Source organism: Fringilla coelebs, assembly GCF_963513975.1.
Source record: "Fringilla coelebs genome assembly, chromosome: 6".
In the NCBI taxonomy this organism is placed as follows: domain Eukaryota; kingdom Metazoa; phylum Chordata; class Aves; order Passeriformes; family Fringillidae; genus Fringilla; species Fringilla coelebs.
The window spans coordinates 55,991,506-56,009,160 of record NC_140034.1 but is presented as its reverse complement, the minus strand read 5'-3'; the positions used below and the strand labels follow the sequence as shown (position 1 = coordinate 56,009,160).

General features: G+C 38.4%; 1 protein-coding gene across 1 annotated transcript in view; it reads left to right on the top strand.

The window, feature by feature from the left end:
• The window catches only part of GAS2 (growth arrest specific 2), a gene marked incomplete at its 3' end in the record, with an annotated part of 75,521 nt that overhangs the window by 17,276 nt on the left and 40,590 nt on the right, over window positions 1-17,655 (top strand). The window contains exons 3-4 of the mRNA XM_084207109.1: window positions 6,836-6,977; window positions 16,604-16,667. Coding sequence (XP_084063235.1) covers window positions 6,836-6,977; window positions 16,604-16,667 — 206 coding nt within the window. The remainder of the gene's footprint in view (window positions 1-6,835; window positions 6,978-16,603; window positions 16,668-17,655) is intronic.

Genomic DNA, 17,655 nt, shown 5'->3' with positions numbered 1-17,655 from the left:
GAACGAAGCTTCTGCCTTGCTGCTTTCTGACATTATTTACTTCTGGATATCACACTGCATTGTCTGTGGGTTGAATAGTCTCTTGTATTCCTTGGATTTCTGGCACACTGCTGGAAGTAAAAGCTGCATTGTTTCTGTGAAACTAGTTTTTCATTACTATTAACACTATCTTTTTTGAATAACCAATCGTTTGTTTTTGTGTGATGAGTATCTGTGTCTTGGACAGAGGACTTAGAAGACAAAAGATATGAAAAAATCTTTGACTTTTTGAATTATATTGTTAAATTAAGTTTTTTTTCCATATATTCTTACTCTTAAGAAGCCAATGCTAGTGCCACATGGAAGAAGGTGTTCTACTTTGACACTTAATGATGTGGTTAAAGCATTAATTTAGGCCTGCAGTTATTTCAGTGCTGAAGTCTGTATATTTCTATAAAGCCTTGATGATGTTAATTATTTTTATTGACATATTGTAAATATGTTAGGGATTCCAAAGTATTCACAAATGCTTTCTTAAGATCTAGAAAGTTGATAAGGAGTGATTTTTGGCTTTTGATGATCTCTGCAGTTATTATATAGGGTAAAAATCTGGTCAACACATCATCTGTAAACTTGAAATCCAATTTCCTATTCTATTAAAATGACATGATAAGACAATGTAAATACTGCATTTCACTGTAAATACTGCATTTCACATGTTTCGCTGCTTGTTAAGTGAATTGCTTAGGGGTGCTTGCTTTGTTGTATGTTTAATGTTACTTTTCATCAATCTAGAAATTGTTCTTAATTCTATGTCTGTGGAAAAGTTTGGCTTTTATTTTTTGTCTCCTAAGCCTTCAGAACTTCCTGGTTGAGTTTTCACATTCTAAATTCGCCTTGGGGTTTAAATTCTGCTTTGCAGCTTTAGGAGGGCTGAGGGGGTTATATTTATTTTCTTTTTTTTTTTTTTCTTTTCAGTGGGAAATGCTTAATTTTAAACTCCATATATATATATTTCCATATTCTGTTTCACATGTGCATTTAGCACATTCTTTTGACTGTTGGTCCAGTTGTTTAAGAACACATGAGCAAAATGAGGAAAGAATTGAAGGAGGAAAAGGATTGGTACTGGCCACAGAGCTAAGAGAAAAGGCAATGGTAGAAAGTTTTGAAATAGATACGTGTTCTATCTAGCTGATATAATCCCATTTCAGTAGGAATTTATAAATGGCCTAGCAAGACACCAGAGCAGTTAGGTACTGCATAGCCTAATTTCCCCCCCAAACCCCCATTTTGGTTAATGTAGGTCATCAGGAGATAAAAGCAAAATTTTCCTGTGAGAACCTAGTAACTGTAACCCTCTTTCATAGCAGACAAATGCCTCATCATTTTCTTTTTATTCAAGCATGAGTGATAGTTCAAAATGTCCTGAAATCATCTTTTCAAAGAGGGAAATATGATGAACAATCTTCAAAATATGGGTCAAGTCTAAGTCTGCCATAAATAAGTGGGGATTTGAGCATGTGTTTGTGAACTCATTTTGAAAAAGCAGTACAAAAAATCCATTTTTCCATGTGATTTCAGAGCATCCATGTAAGAGAGTCCCTTTTGGATTTAGAAGTGAACCTGACAGCATTTTTCCAGGATTGCATCATGTGTTTCACTCTCACTTTCACATCCTGTATTAAACCACATGCATGCACGTCAACAAGACAAGATTGTAAAAGGAGTGTGACTGGGGAATTGTTTTCCTGATACTTGATAGCAGTAATTGCAGCCACTGCTGCTTCAAAGCAACTGTGGTCATACTATACTATGTCAACAAAAGTCAGTTTTGCCATGTGGAAACCTAATTATTTCAGAATGATCTGTTAGAAAGCACTTTTGAAATAGTCAGGCCATTTATACAACTCAGTAAAAAATATTTGCGCATGAAACCTTCCTTGAATAAAAGCTTTCATCTGTTATAGTTTGAGCAGTACAGTGACAGTTTTGGAAATATTAAAAAAAGTAGACTTCTGTTTAAGAGGTGGTAGGAAAATTTAGTAGGTGATTAGAAAATATGAGTATTTCCCTTTAATTTGTGTGATAAACCTGGTAGGGCTCTTGCTGAATAGAAAAGAGGGTTGGGATTTTTGCTGTTCTCTTCAGCAAGAACCAAATACTATGGGATGAAACTTTTATATATTTTAGTGAAATCAGGGATATTTTTCTGTGTAGTATTTGCTCCAGAAGATGACTCAAAGCTTTTGTGGTCTTTTTGATCATTAAATGATGTAGCTGTTGTTCACAACATCTTGTTTTTACCGTGTGGTTGGTTGTCACTTCTGAGCTGTTCAGGACATCTGTTAATCAAACATTTTTTCTGTCACCATGAAATTAAGAGTATCTCAAATTTGCTTTGTTAAGTGTGATGTTCTGTACCTAGATTCTTACTGTTTGCTTTAAGTTGCTTTTACTAATAGAAATGTGCTTTTGAAAGACCCTGTGAAGGAATGCTGTAAGTTCCATGAGTGTCTAAGCTTCATAGTGAAGCTAGGTTAAATGATGTGTTTAAAAGTCTTAGTTGTCAAGGCATAGAATTTTAATTTATGTGTATGAAATTTCGGGTGATTAGTGACACATAAACCATCTGTTCTGAATTGCTCTTCTTGAAAGAAATTCTACGTTCAGCCCCTGCAATATACATAAACCAGAAGATCCAAACCATTTAGAACCAGGTTTATCAATGTGTTGTTGGTACTGGGGAGCAGCAGTGACCCGAGGGTCTCTGGGGGGTTTCTGCATTCCTGCCAGGCACTGCAATGCCTTCCCAGTGCTCCTGGGGAGAGAGGCTCTGCTGGCTGTCTCCTGCCTCCTGCTCCTGGCTGTCTCCTCACTCCTGCTTGCCCTGCTCCTGCTGAGGGCTCTGTGCCACACAGCAGCTCCTGCTCTCCAGGACATGCTGGATGGAGGCTCAGGGCCAAGGAGAGCAGATGGGCTGTGCCCACACCGAGCCCGAATCCCCACTGGATGCCAGATGGCAGCCACCAGCCACACACACAAGAATTTCTTTGTGGTGTTGTTTAGTTGGGGTTTTTTTTTGTTGTTCAGTAGTTCTAAGGTAATCAAGTGGTTTATTACAGACTTCCAGAGCAGTGTTCAGTATCCTTAGCAGGATTTCAGAGACTATAGGCTATTTATCGTGGTTGTCTCAGCGCAAAGCAGATGAAGGTACAGAACTGTTTGGAGCTGTGTGGAAGCAAACAAACCCAGTATGATGTCACTAGCTCTTCTGAGCTGTTCCTGGCATTAGAAACAGAGGGTTTTTTTCCCTTGGAGAAGAGTCACTAGCTTTCTGCGAAGGTAAACCTGAGAACATGGCCACTGTGGAAAAATCCAGAGATGGGAACTGAGAGGTGGCATGATTTGACACTGCAGGTCTGCTCTCACACACACAGTAAATGTATCCTTATCTCCTTTCCATTCTCTCTGAAGTTCTCATGCACGAGTCTGCAAGTGCCAGGAGTACTGGAGCTGGCTTCTTGGCATCTTGCTCCTGTCACAGTGCTGCTCATTTATAATAGATCATCCAGAATTTGTGCTTTTAATTTGACAAAATAAATCAAAAATTACAAAGAGTACAGTAGTGTCAGATATCATTTATCTGTCCCCTTATGTTGACTATTAACTCAGTTGATATTAACTCAGTTGACTCAACATCCATGTATCACTTCAGATAGTCTGGTCCAAGCAGAGATTATATGGGAAAAGAATTTCATTCTGTTTGATTTTCTTATTGTTAAACAAATTTAGAGCTGCTGATAATTTGATTCAGTGAGAATATGATCAAGTATGGTGTATGTACAGTGGATGTTTTATGTAACTGGATTGACAGAGGGCTATGAAATGTCACTTCTTTGCACCTACTGGCAAGATGGAGTTATGATAAAGTACTGAGTATTTCTGATTACACCGAAGCACTAAAGCACACAGATTAAGTGTCAAGACTTGAGGGAATCAAAATACCTAAATAATTGTGACCAGCCTCCCTGGGACCCTGACCTACACCCTCTGCCCATGGCCCAGAACCTCCCTTTTGGCTCAGCCCCTCTTCTTGCCAGAGCTGTGTTGTGAGCAGACCATCTCCAGCCTGCCTGCCTGCCTGCTGGGTTTCATGGCTGGGTCAGTGGAGCTAGCCTGGATTCATGGCTGGGGCAGTGGGAGCCAGCCTGGATTCATGGCTGGGTCAGTGGAGCTAGCCTGGATTCATGGCTGGGGCAGTGGGAGCCAGCCTGGATTCATGGCTGGGTCAGTGTCTGCTGCAGCCCTGAGCCCAGCCTTGCCTCCTGCTGTTTCTCACTTGCCTTCCCTGACACCCTAGACCCAACTTGGCTCTCCCTCCTCTGACAGAGCAATTGTCCAAAGCTCTTCTGTTCCCAGCACTGCCTTATTGGGGTGCTCTGGGCTGCAGCATTGCCAGTGAGGCTGCCCCTGTCTGTGCTGAGGTCACCTTGGACCCTGGATTTTCCTCCCTCGTGGAGCAGCCCTTGCTGCTCTCTGCCTTTTCCCCATTTTGCTTTGTGCCAGCCCAGTATCCCTGCCCACTTTGCTTGTTCCTCTTCTGCACTGAAAGAGGCACGGGTGGGTTGGACCTTCTCTGGGAAATCATTTTGAAGGAGGGATTTCTTAAGGGTTTCTGCAATGTTTAAGTGAAAAGTCATGGAATGGGGGTCCTGTTTTGACAGCTTTCCTCTGCAGCCTGGATGAGCTGACCTGCTTCCACCAGGCTGCCAGAGACTTGTGTGACTCCTTTTAAAAGAAGTGGGTGTACTTTTAAGACTATTGCAGTTAGAGACTATATTGTCCAGTTAAACTGTCCTGGGAAAGGGTAGGGAGGGACAGAGGTGGACAAGTGCTGCCTTGCTGCTTCCTAAAGACTAAGCCACCAAGAGGAAATTCAATGGGAGAAACTGCCTGTAGATTGTGTTTGTCTCAGAAGAGATACTCATTATTTTTTTGAAGAAATTAGTGTAGTATGAAAAGAGTGCTAGCCTAAAATATGTGTCTAGTGCTGACAGCTTTTTATTAACTTTTTTTTTAAGGAAATAAAAAGAAAATCACTGATATGTAAGGAACTGAGCATTTATTTCCATTTTTTTTCTTTTTTTCTCCCTCCAGAAGAATGGGAAAGGGCAGAAATAATGTTTTGAAACGTCACTGTGCTCTGATCTGTAAGATTGTTCCATATCTAGAGCCCCTTGAAAGAATTCATGTTGTATAGTTTTTTTATTTATTCTGGATGAGAGAAGAGCTGTTTTTACTTCCCTGCTTCCTTCTTGCTTTCCCTTCCTTGTTCCAGGATGGTCCAGGAGGTGATATGTATCTGTGGCATAAGATAAGATTTTTTTTGTTTAAAATAACATGCAGAATTGGTTGGTGTTTTATATAAATTATAGAAAAATAATAATATCTCCTTGCACATAGCTTGAACCATAAGTTAATTTTTCCAAAACATGGAAACATAAATTGAGTAATTGGAGTAAGAGTCATGGGGGAATTAAAGCTAGATGGTGATCTGAGGAATAGATTTAATTGCATGAATCTCTGAGACATATTTACATATCTAAGACAATCTGTTAGTCCCCATTGACACACTGACAGTACAGTGGTGACTGGGCCTGCAGCTATTCTATTTTCAGTTTATTTGGCTTATTGGGTAGACAGCAGTGAGTAGCTCAGTGCATGTAGGCCTATTCTGCCATTACATTGCTGCTGCCCTATGTATAATATGTATAATATTTAGACTCCTTCTAGGTTGTGTTTAATACTGATCTTATTATCCTGCTGTTGTAAGAGAAAGCCTACTCCTGTGTCTTTTTTTTCCCCTGCTCTCCCCATTTCCAGTAATTTTAAGCTAGGAATGAGTAGAGACACCATGTTCGCAGTTTTCTGCCTCTTAGCTCACTTTAGATTGAGTAACTACTGACTCCAGACAGAAGTAAAAATGGCATAAATCAGCGTTGGAAAAGCAGTGCATTCAAATCAGCATAAGGTCCGTGATTTAGAGATCCCTAAAGTTACATAGTGACCATGTTTCATTTTCTGTCTTCGCCTGGCCTCGCAGTACAGCTACTTTGCATTGGAGGAAGAGAAGCCTCGAGCAAGAACTAAATGCTAAGGATTTCTTTTTTGTGTGTCCCGGTAGATGTACCAGTGCAGGCAGCAGGACTGCTGTGGTAATTGCTCTGTTTGGTGCAGATATTGATGCTGTATCAGTAGCACCCTTTCTGGTACTGAAATCATGGGAATGGAGCTGCTCTGGGGCAGTGAGAGCCTGGCTCTGCAGACCTTGACTTTGCCCCTGCTGGATTTACAGCCCTGTGTGCTGTTAAACAGGAGACAGTGACCTTTCTGAAGTGTTTGTAGTCTTTGGGCCTCAATACCTATTCCTTTACACTATGATTTCCTCCTGATGTAGAACTGAAAGTAATTCACCCTGAATTGTGGGAAAGTTCAGCTCCTAGTTTAAAGTCTGTCTTTATAATCTTTTTTTTGTTGTTGTTGTTGTTTTAAATTCAGTGAACTGGACCAAACACTAAATCCAAAGCCTATAGTTACTAATATTCCTAAGAAGGTGCTATTGTTGGTTCAGCTCTCAACTTAATTGGGTAGACTTTTGGGAAGACTTTTTGGTTGAGGACTTCATGCTGTTAAATTCACTTCTCATGCTTCTCTGCTTGCAGTTCTTTAATGGCCAAGGAAATAAGTTGGTGGGAGTTACCCACCTATGCAAAACTTGCATAGTGGTTTCATGATATTTAAGTACTATGATAGCATGTGTCATTTAGCCAAATAAAGAATTCCTGTTTTTCAGACCTTACCAGTTCGGAAAATTCCATGCAAAGCCAATGCTCCTTCAGGGTCTTTTTTTGCACGGGACAACACAGCCAATTTCTTATCCTGGTGCAGAGATGTAGGTGTGGATGATACCTGCCTGTTTGAATCAGAAGGTTTGGGTATGTATTTCTTTATTCTTTATGCAGTAGTTGGTAATTTAAAATAACTTTTCCTTTGCGTTTAGCCTTGAAAGATAGAAAGGCTTTTAATAGGTCCTGACTCCAAATCTGACCTTTGTTTGACTGTGCTAATTCTGCTGCTTGTCTGTGGAATGAGCAAATGAAGGACACATCACATACTACTCATTTAAGTCGATTTTAAGAGGAACTTAAATGAGAGAAAACTCTTGCTATGTTTTCTTGCACACAGATGATTTTTCACCCCACACATACTTTCCTGAGCATGGAATGCTGTTCCTTAGTTCAGTGTATGAGATGGTGCTTGTCTGTTCTGGGAGAGCAGGATACAAGTGCATGCTCAGTTCTGTCTGCAGGCATTTGGCTGGTTGTGGAGATTTAATGAATTGCACAGGAGATGAGAAGATACAAAACTTTTCTGTTTCCCTTGCTGACCGTTTCTCCCAGCTGGTTCTCTTGTGCAGTTCTGGACAAAAATTATCGAATGCTACTGCTTCACGGTGTTTAATGAAAAGAATTGTACTGCTCAGGAAATCACTGCTCTAATACTACGGAGTCTTCGTTGTTTTAACTCTTCCTTCTTCGAAGGAAATCTTATGAATCTTGACTTCACAGTTTTTCAGCCAAATCTCATGAATTGAAGAGAGTCCAGTGTTTTTTATCTGAAATCAGATAAAAGTGTAAAGCAGTCATGGTGACAGATCAGTTTCTGTGGAAGACAAATGAACACACTGTGCTGAAGCCTCTTTGTTCTGTTCCTCAAAAAAGCCTTTGCCCTGTTGAAGCTCTGACATGTGTTGTGACAGACCTAATCCCATTCTTCTACAGACTTGTTCTGCTTTTGTAGTGTAGCACAGATATTTCTGAGAGACTTTTTCATTTGTCTGTTCTTTCATCCTGGGAAGTTTTTTAATTACATTATTTTACATGTCTGGGAGAAAATGCTTGGCACAGGACAGATTAGTACCTCAAAGGTGGCAAATAGTAAGTTGAATATACATATTGACTCTGTTTTTTTTAATTAAATCTTTAAGATGAAATTCTAATTTGATATGGTAAATCATGTGGAAGATGAGCAATAAGTGTAGTTTCAATGATTTGAAATGGTGAAGAAGTTGGACATTTACCTAGGACCAAGAAGCCTGTATGCACCAGGAGATGCAGACCTCCAGTGCCTGAGACAGGCAGAAGAACCTCTGGTTAGTGGAATACTTCAAGGTATTTGAAATTTGTATTGCCATGGCAAGCCCAGCCCTTTGCCATGGTTCCACAAACCTATTGTGCATTTTTAAGAAACTAGATCTTGCTTAGAGATGGAACTGGCATAGCTGGAATGTGGGTATTTCCTGATAATTAATTTTCACACATACACAGTGCCTTGCCTGCCATAGTAAAACAGGGGGCACATCTGCCTAGAAAGGTGTGTTCCAGGTGTGTTCCAGAGGATTTCCTCTCTCAGAAAATGGAGTGAAATATGACTGAGTGTGCAAACCTGTGCTCTATTTTGCTTGATTAGTGACTGATTTTCTTCACTGATTAAAAACTAGGTTCTGAGGTTTATTCCTTTATTGTATCATGTGCTAGTAGAAAAGATTTATGTTGCTGGAAGTAGGATTAGGCCTTGATAACATTTTTGACCCGTTTTTCTGAACTTGAGAAGGAGGTGGTAATCATGCCTTTAAAAGAAAAAAAAAAAGATAAAACCAGTAGCTGTTATTCTCCTTCAGTTAATCATTAACTCTTGCTTTTTTGAGATTTTCCTAATGCATTAGAAATAATGATAAATCTTACCAGTTGCCAATCTAAAGCTTTTATGTTCCTCTCTCTCCCACAAATCACTTCTCCAATGCATAGGAAGCAAAATTCAGCAAAGGTAAGTAATATCAAAGGTTCTTTTCAAAGTAGTGAGAAATGTGTGTGAATGACATCTGTCTTTGCACTGCCTCATTGAATTCTGCATTTTTTCTTATTAATTGTGGTGAAATTATGGTTACAGAGGTAACTGGTTTTTGTATTTTTTTCTGTTTCTCCCCATGGCTAATAAACTCAGTAAATTGGTGTGTAAATTGATAGTGATAATGCAGCTTTTTTCTGTCTGTATTGGAGAACCTTATTGTATCAATGTTCTCAATTGAGTGGATTTTTATCCTCATTTTTTTAACTCTTATTCTGTGTGCTTTATAGTATGCAAATACTGTGTTATTTAATTAAAGGCACATAGTAATATTTTCATCATGCTACTGTATCATATAAAACATTCCTGAGGTCTTTTTCTGGCAAATATGTATTCTAGAATTATAAAAGTGATTTTGAAGATCTAGTGCACTGAAATACTTGAATGATGGATTTATGGCACTGATTTAAAAAAAAATAAAGTACCAGGTGTGTTTGAGGTCAGCAAAACGAAGTCCATGCTGGCTAAGAAATTGTTAATTGCTATGATTTCTCATTACTTACAAGCACTATCTCATGGTTATAAGTTCTGGAGAAGTCTCTGCAGTCATGCAAGTGTCACTGCAGACAAATGCAGCCATCACTCCTAACTTTTTAGCACTGAGACTGGAGTGGCACAAAGGCATTCCTCACTGGAATGGAGCTGTCTCCAACAGAGACCAGAGCAGATAGGGGCAGTCCTGCTGAGCCTGCAGGTAAGTGATGTTGATGACAATCTTCAGTGTTCTTAGAGGCTGGTCTGCAAAGGGTTAACATTGCAGGGCTGAGCCACACGAGCAGCTGAGCAGACCTATTCCTGTTGTTTTACTCCTGTCCTGCACTTGTGCACTAATTTAGCAATTTATGTAATTATTTAAAGTTAAGCACAGTTTCAAATGCTTTGTTGGATTTGGGCTCTTCAACTGAGCTGAACAAGGAAACAAGATTGAAGTCTTCAAAATAAATAGGAGGAAAAGTAAATAGGAAAAAAATTAATGAAATACATGAAAAAAAGAATAAATTTCAAAGAGGTGCTTGATATACTAGTAGATATGATTGTGCTGTCTAATCACTAGCTACTTTAAATATCATTGGAAGAGTACAGTAGACAGCTCAAAAGTTTGAAGACTTGTACTGCTAATTTGTTGGCAGTCTATAAAACAATGTAGTTTGTCTTGCTGAATGTTATCATGCTTTAACATAGGTTAAAATGCAAACAAATTGGAAACACAGTTTCCTGTTAAGATTTGTGACCCAGCCAGGGCTGACTGATAGCAATTTATCCCTAAGTGCAGAGACATGGCAGGAAAGTCTCCAAGTTAATGCCTTTGGAAAGAAAAGGTGGCTGGGGTACCTGATGTGTGAGTTGCAGCTCACCAATGAACATCTGTAAGAATTATAGCAACACAGTACGTAGGGATAATAAAAATAAATTAAAAAATAATTGCTAAAAATAGCAACACAGTACGTAGGGGTAATAAAATAAATTTTTAGAATATTTGCTAAAAATAGCAACACAGTAAATAGGGATAATAAAAATAAATTTTAAAAATTGCTAAAATTAGCAACACAATATGTAGGGATAAAATCTAGAGTGCTGCAAAATACAGGGGCACCATGTGTGCTCCCTGCACTCATTGCCAAATTTAGCATGCTTGTCATATTTTTTAGTTTTAAAGTTAGTGTATTTAAAGGAGAAGGAAGTAGATTTGTTAACGCCAAAAATTATGATCCAAAATCCAGATTTTGATCATCTGTGCAAATCTTGAGGTGCAGTGTCATTGGGTGGTCTTCTTAGTATTTTGAAAATTCCCCTGAAGGAAATAGTCCCTGTAGGGCTTTAGGGCAGCAGATCCCCACAGCTCTGGTACTTTTCTTTATGGAACCATACTAGGTGGAGATATTTGTAATTTTGCTCATGCCTGAAGAGTATAATACTCAAAGAAAACTCCTCTTGGCCAAATAAGAATGGTAAGATTTTCTATGATTGCTTTATTCAGTGAGCATAAAGCATAAGTTCTGAGCTCTTTGTGGTAATGGAGTGTTGTTGGATGATTATAGGATTTGGAGCCAATGAATATTCTGCATCTCTTCCATGATAAAGTCTACCCAGCAAGAAAAGGGTTTGCCACTGAGTGTGCCAGCATGCTGATGTGTCACCTGTTTTGGGAGTTGTTGGATGGTGATGGTTAATGTTTTGTGCTTGTGTATTCTATGCATATCTGCACTCAATGTGTGACATGGACTTCTTTTGATGCAACTAATTGATTTGAGTTTCATGGACAGGTTTCCTAAATAAATGCATTTAGTATTTTAGGGGAAATAGTAAACTGAAACACAAACACCTCTGATCTCTCTTCTAACATTGCTGGTTTAAAGGTTATTTAAAAAAAAAATACTCAAATGTGGCTTGTTTAAAAACATTTTATACATGGGGAAGATTATTTTTTAAATTATTAATGTAGTTTATCTGATTTTAAGATGGAAGTTTTTTCTGTTCTTTTACACTGAAACATCTACATATTGTAACACCATGTTAAAATTTACTTGAAGTTGCATCAGAATAAGATTTTGTCTCATCTTCCACAACTCTTGACTAACCTACTCAAAATATTACTAAATAGGTTTCATTTTGAGGACTATAGAAGCATCCTAGACTCTGTTGTTACCACTGGATTTGCATGTTAAACAAATGAATTTCAGTAAATTATTAGTGTTCAGATGATCTCTATGTCCCCTCTACATTAATTCTTTACTATCCTTAGATCTAGTATGTTTGACACCTTAATTGTTTTGAGATTTCCATAAGTGATTGAGCTGAAATGGGGCAGGGAGTGTGGGGGAAGCACAAGTGTGTCAGAGCATAACTCTGATGCAGAAGCAAGGGTAAGTTTGTTAGCAGAATGTTGACAAAACAATATTGGTTTTGGTTTTTTTTAAGAACAAAAAGCCTTTTGTAGGATCAGAGTAAAAATTAAAGGAAAATGTGAGAGACAATGGGAAGAAGGACCAAAGGACCATCCTTTTGGAAAACTTTCCCTAAACTAGTGTGAGTTCTGATGGCAATTGGAAGCCTGTGATAATGAATACTAAGGCACTTTGTAAAACTCTTTGCTTCTAGAGGGATAAGGAATGCATGAGAAACAGAAATCATATCTACTTTTTATGATTCAGCTATGCCTGATATCTTAATCTCTAAAACAAAAAAAAAGTTTGTGTTAGAAGGAAGACTGACTTCATTAAAAATGGTTTATAAAAGTGTTAGGAGCCAAGATTTGAAACCTGGCAGGAAGTTGTGAGAAGTTTATTTCTGTATTGGATATTCAGTATTTATTTTTGTGATTGGATATTCTACTAATCTAAAACAAACACAAAACCACAAACAAAAGAAAACCCCTGGATGTTATTGTGAACTTTCAGTTTAAAACTATTCAGTAAAGACATGGACTCCCTGTGCATTGTGTGTTCTGTCTCCTCACAGTCACAGGTTCAAACAATGCTGGAAGCAGAGGCTGTTCCTCCTCTGCTTCTCCTGGTGGCACTAAGGCAATGTCAGAGCCCAGGACATCCCTCTGGCTGCCCTGGAGGACTCGAGACCCTGGCAAGGGGCTCAGAGACCTTGGCACAGGGTCAAAAACACCTGTGCCTTTGATTTTAGCCCTTAGAAAAAAAAAATTACCAACTTTGTAGGAAGATGTACAAGCCACAAGAGTTTGAATAGAATGATAGTGAATTTATCACAGGATGGAAAAGTAGAATTTTGGGGTTTTTAGAATGAGTTTTCAAGAGGCAAGAGGGAGGAATCTGGGTGTGTCCTGTTCTCCTTCTTCTTCTTGTCCTCCATCTTCTGCTGTGATGGTGGCACTTCTGGATTGGTTCAGAGCAGGGACAGACTGTCTAACATAGGTGATAGGTATTGTAAAATTATTGTAAATAAAGTACACGTAGTTCTTAGTATAACAAGCTAACACCACCCCAAGGGTGTTCAGTGTGCCACAACCCAACCTGCTGGACAGACCTCAGCAGGTCAGAGGAAGAATGTAACGGATAAAACAACCTTGAAAAGCAGAACCAACAAATCTCAAGTTCTTATTCAGTCGTGGAGCTGGGAAAAAGAGACTTTTTAATACCTTGGGAGCCATTTCAGCCACAGAAACCTGAGAAGATAAGGACCTCAGGGGAAGCACAAAGGTTGAGTGAACAAAAGAGGAATGCCTGTAAAAAGAGAATGGGACAGCACCAAGATGGGAGCAGTGTGAAGAAATGTTATTGCAAGGATAAAAACTTCCAGGAACTGAAAAGGAATTATTGTTAAACAAGAGTGGCTGGAGGTAGCATGTAAAGATGCAGGCAGTGAGGACAGCAAATAAGCAGCATTTAAAGAGATGAGATGAAAAGCAAAAAGGCAGGACACCTAAAATAAGCCAGATTTGTTTGTACTACTTCTCTATCTTCCACTGCATTCTTGTCAAGCAAATGCCATCAGTGAGGTCCTCTAGAAGGCAGGGTATTTCCATTCATTTTATGTAGGGGATCTGCATAAAATGACATTTGTTGGTCTCTGAAGTCCCCAAATACATATGCTGTATAGTCCTCAGGAATGCTGTTATTTTCTCATCAGAAGCACTGTCTTATGAGATGCCCTGGTGTTTGTTTTTGTGGTTGGTTATTGCCTGCACACATCTTCATCCTCTAACAATGATGTCACTGTGCCACATTGTTCAGTGTGAAATGCATGAAATGTGTCTAGATTATGTTGAGTGAGACTTGCTAAAGGTCTATGAGTTTTGTTTGGATAGATCATTTTTCTACTTTTTAAATCAAATTTTATTTTAGCTATATTTATGGATCTTTTTGCAAATAGTGGTAGTTGAACCTCTCTTTTTCTTCCATTCCAAAGTCATTCAGATGTACATATGTATGAATTGCAATTTACTTGGCTTGACTATTCCAAACCCAGTTTATTCTATTTATATTTTGGGGTATGCCTTACTTCTTAAAATCAAGTTTTATTTTGGGGCTGTCACAACCGGTTTAAAACCAAAATAGCAGAATATACTTCTAGGGTCGTGAATGTAACACTTTAAAAATACTGATTACTAGTAAATGTAAATATTTAATGTAATTACTATGTTGTGGTAAGGAAGAATATTGAAAATAGCTGAATGTCCAAGTGTTCATCATTTATATTCTTAGCAACAGATGGCTGAAGAATTAATGGATTTTTCCTAGTGCAGTGCCTGTTTAGTTTTCATGCTCTGCAGTTTCACTTCTGGAAACACATTTGGATGAGATTAGAGGACAAATGCATACCTCTCAAGGGACTGCACAGACACTAGGGAAGGATGTTGGGATGAGCATTCCGCTTACACTTATCCATGCCAGTGGAGCTCCAGTTGAAGGCACAGAGGCTGGAGGTCTCTGTCTCTCATTGTTACCCAGAGATGTTCAAGGCAGTGGAGTCCCCTTTTGGGCCTCAAACATACACAGAACAAAGTGATTGTTCTCAGAGATGTCTTTACCTAGACATTAAAATATCTTTTTCAGGTATGGTATTTGTTCTTCATGCATTTGAGTTAGGTGGGTCTTTAGGTTACCAAAAGTTTATATAGCTGTTTTCTTGACCTTTAAAAACAAATTAAAAACTCATTAAAAACAAATTTATTTTGATGATGTCCAGGGTTTTTTTCTGATTTATACAAAGAGTCACACAATTACTTTTTGGTCTCAATTCAATCTGAAGTGTAAGGTGCAAATTTTTTTAATATTGTGGAAATTTTTAAAGCCTGATTTTTAACTCACAACAACATAAGGGCTTTACTCTAGAAGGTATTTCTGAAGAGTAGATTACAATGTACTCATAATTACTATTTTCTCTTTTCTTCTGATTTTCCTTTCTTCTTCTTGAAGTTTTGGGGAGTTGATTTTACAAACAGCCACAGACCTTTCTCGATTTATTGATTTTGGATTTTGCTTACATGCTTTGCTGAACTTCTTTACAGAACATTACCTATTCTGAATCGTGGAGGAAAAGAAAATGTATTGGTTTATGGTGGTATTTGATCATTGTTATAACTTGCCCCTGAAGGCAAAGGTAACTGAGGTTCTTGCTAACAGATTCCTTTGGGCAGGTGAGAGTGAAACCACACTGAGTGACTAGTGTATATGTATATATGTGTATATGTATATGGCATATATGTATATGTGTATATATGTGTGTGTGTGTGTGTGTATATTTATATATATATTTATATGGCAGGTTTATTTTAGGTCAGTTTGGTTGCAATGCAGCAAAGTATGAAGATACCACTTAAGAAAATATAGAGGGAGAAGAGAGAAAGGATAAGAGCAGAGGGTGAAGTGAGACTTAATTATCTCAATGTCTCTTGTTTAAAGTGATGTTGGGGGTGGGGTGAGTCCATGAAACCACCAGGATAAAATGCAGTCAGGTTCAGGTGACAGCACCAGGGTGCCACCCCTGGGGTGAGGCTGATCCAGCACTGTGGGTCAGGTGCAATCCTCTGGTGGAAATGAGTCAGAAATCCTCAGAAAGGAGTCAGGGCACACTTTGGGGGACTGTGATGGTTTGTGGCACCTAAAGCATGGCAGGTGCCCCATCAGAGGGGATGGATGCCTGCAGGCCCAGGAGTGTCCCAGCACCTTCCACGGTGGGGAGATTTACACCTGAGCCAGTTCTGCAAGGGAGGAGATTGCCATGATAAAAAGCACTATTCCACTTGGCAGAACCTGCTTCTCATGAGTCTTTTCCCTCATTTGGCTCAAAACCCAGCTTGTTGGTTTGCTGTGGTGGGTGCACAGCACCTCTGTGCCTGGACTGCTCTTACACAGCTGAGATATTTCACCCCCCACACACCCAAAAACTCTCCCCCTCTCTTTCCAATGAGGAGTGCAAACCTGGCCTCAGCAAAGCACCTGCTGCTTTTGCAAATGGTTGGGATGGTTGGGACATTAACCCCTAACATTTCAATCTCTCACAAGAATGAGAAGATCATGCTGTGCCACAGCTACTTCTGAATCATAAAAAACCTGTTCTGTGTGGAGTCCAGGCATGCAGACTTACATTACATGTATGTATGTATAAAGAAGAAACTCTTTTTTTGTCTGTTTGGGATTTTTATACTGTGAAGAACTGATTCCTAAAGCATTCTAGTTTCATATTTACTGTAAGAGAAGATGTAAGAAAAAAAAAATTCAGGACCAAATTAATGGTGAGGTATGGCTTTGTTAATGCAACTTTTTATTTTTTAAAATTAAATTGACTAAGTAAAATAGTGATCTAAAGAATATGAATTCTCTTAGTTTGTAGAAAGAAAAGTTTCACTCTAATTTTATTATTTTTTACTTTCTATGAAAGTGTTTTCAACATGCCAGATCTCTTGATTATTTTTAAATAGTTATGAACTGCTTGCAGATTACCAATTACCCCAAATAATTATTCAGTGATTTAGATAATTAAATGGGGCTTCTGAACTCTGAAAACCACTCATCAATCCCATCCTTTTTCTTCCAATAAAACTCTACTGCAAGCCAAGGAAAACAAACATTTATCGGAGTCAAGAGTAACAAATATTGATGATTAGGTTCCATTCCATCACTAAGATCTTTAAAATAGCTTTTATTTATCAATGTTTTCCATCTTCATTTTGCTTTTCTAGTACTCCACAAGCAGCCAAGAGAAGTGTGCCTTTGTTTACTGGAACTTGGAAGAATTGCAGCAAGGTAGGTGAAAATATTCAAAGGCTGTTGAAAAATTTGCATTCTTGACAGCAGGGGCTATTGACAGACATATTAAATCAGCACATCTCAAGCTAACTTTTGTGCTCATTAGGTTCAAATAGAATGTTTGTCTTGCTGTCACTCTTGAGGGCAATTTTTAGCAAATATTACAAAATATCTGTACCTCAATGAAGATATTTGTAGGCTATTCTTCTATTAGGAGAGGAAGGGTTTGAGAATTTTTTTTTTTCTGTAAAGCCTTGAGCCATTTCTCCTTCTAAAGTCAGATCTCTCTATAAACAACTGCAATTTAATGAAGCTTACTGGTAATAAGGTGATCTTCACTTGATCTAAATCTGACCAAGATGATTTTATCTGTGCTGGACTTTCAGTACATTGTAATGTTATCTTTGACATCAAGACAAAGACTTTTGCTAAGGAAATAAAAATTACAGTAACTAGAATGTGATTTCCCCCTCTTTTTGCAGATGTAGATTTAACCAGCATAGTGCATAAGATTTACTGAAAAATCCATGAGCAGCAGCACTGCTGCCCAGTCTTGCATGTAAATTGCAGTTGCATTCATTGATGTGTGTAAAGTTGGAGTAACTTGCTATTCAGATAGTTTCATTAATTTCAGAAGAATTCCCTGTGGTAACAATCAAGGTGAGGGAGACCCCTGTTTATTCCTAGTTTAAGAACTATATTGTGTTAAAATTGCATCACATGTATTCATATTTTGTGAATGAACTCACATGGAAAACTAGAAATTTGTCTCATGGTCAAGTTTCAGAAAAACCCTTGCTGTCAGTGGAGGCTTGCATAGGAACAGTAATGATCAAAAAATAGTGATTTCAGGTTTTCACTTATTTTGCTGTCTCTGGAACTCGTGTTCAAATGGCAAATTGTTTTAACTTCCCACAAAGAAGAAAGTATTTGGATCTGCAGGTGCATAATGAAATTAAAATCAATGAATCTTAATTTACCTGAG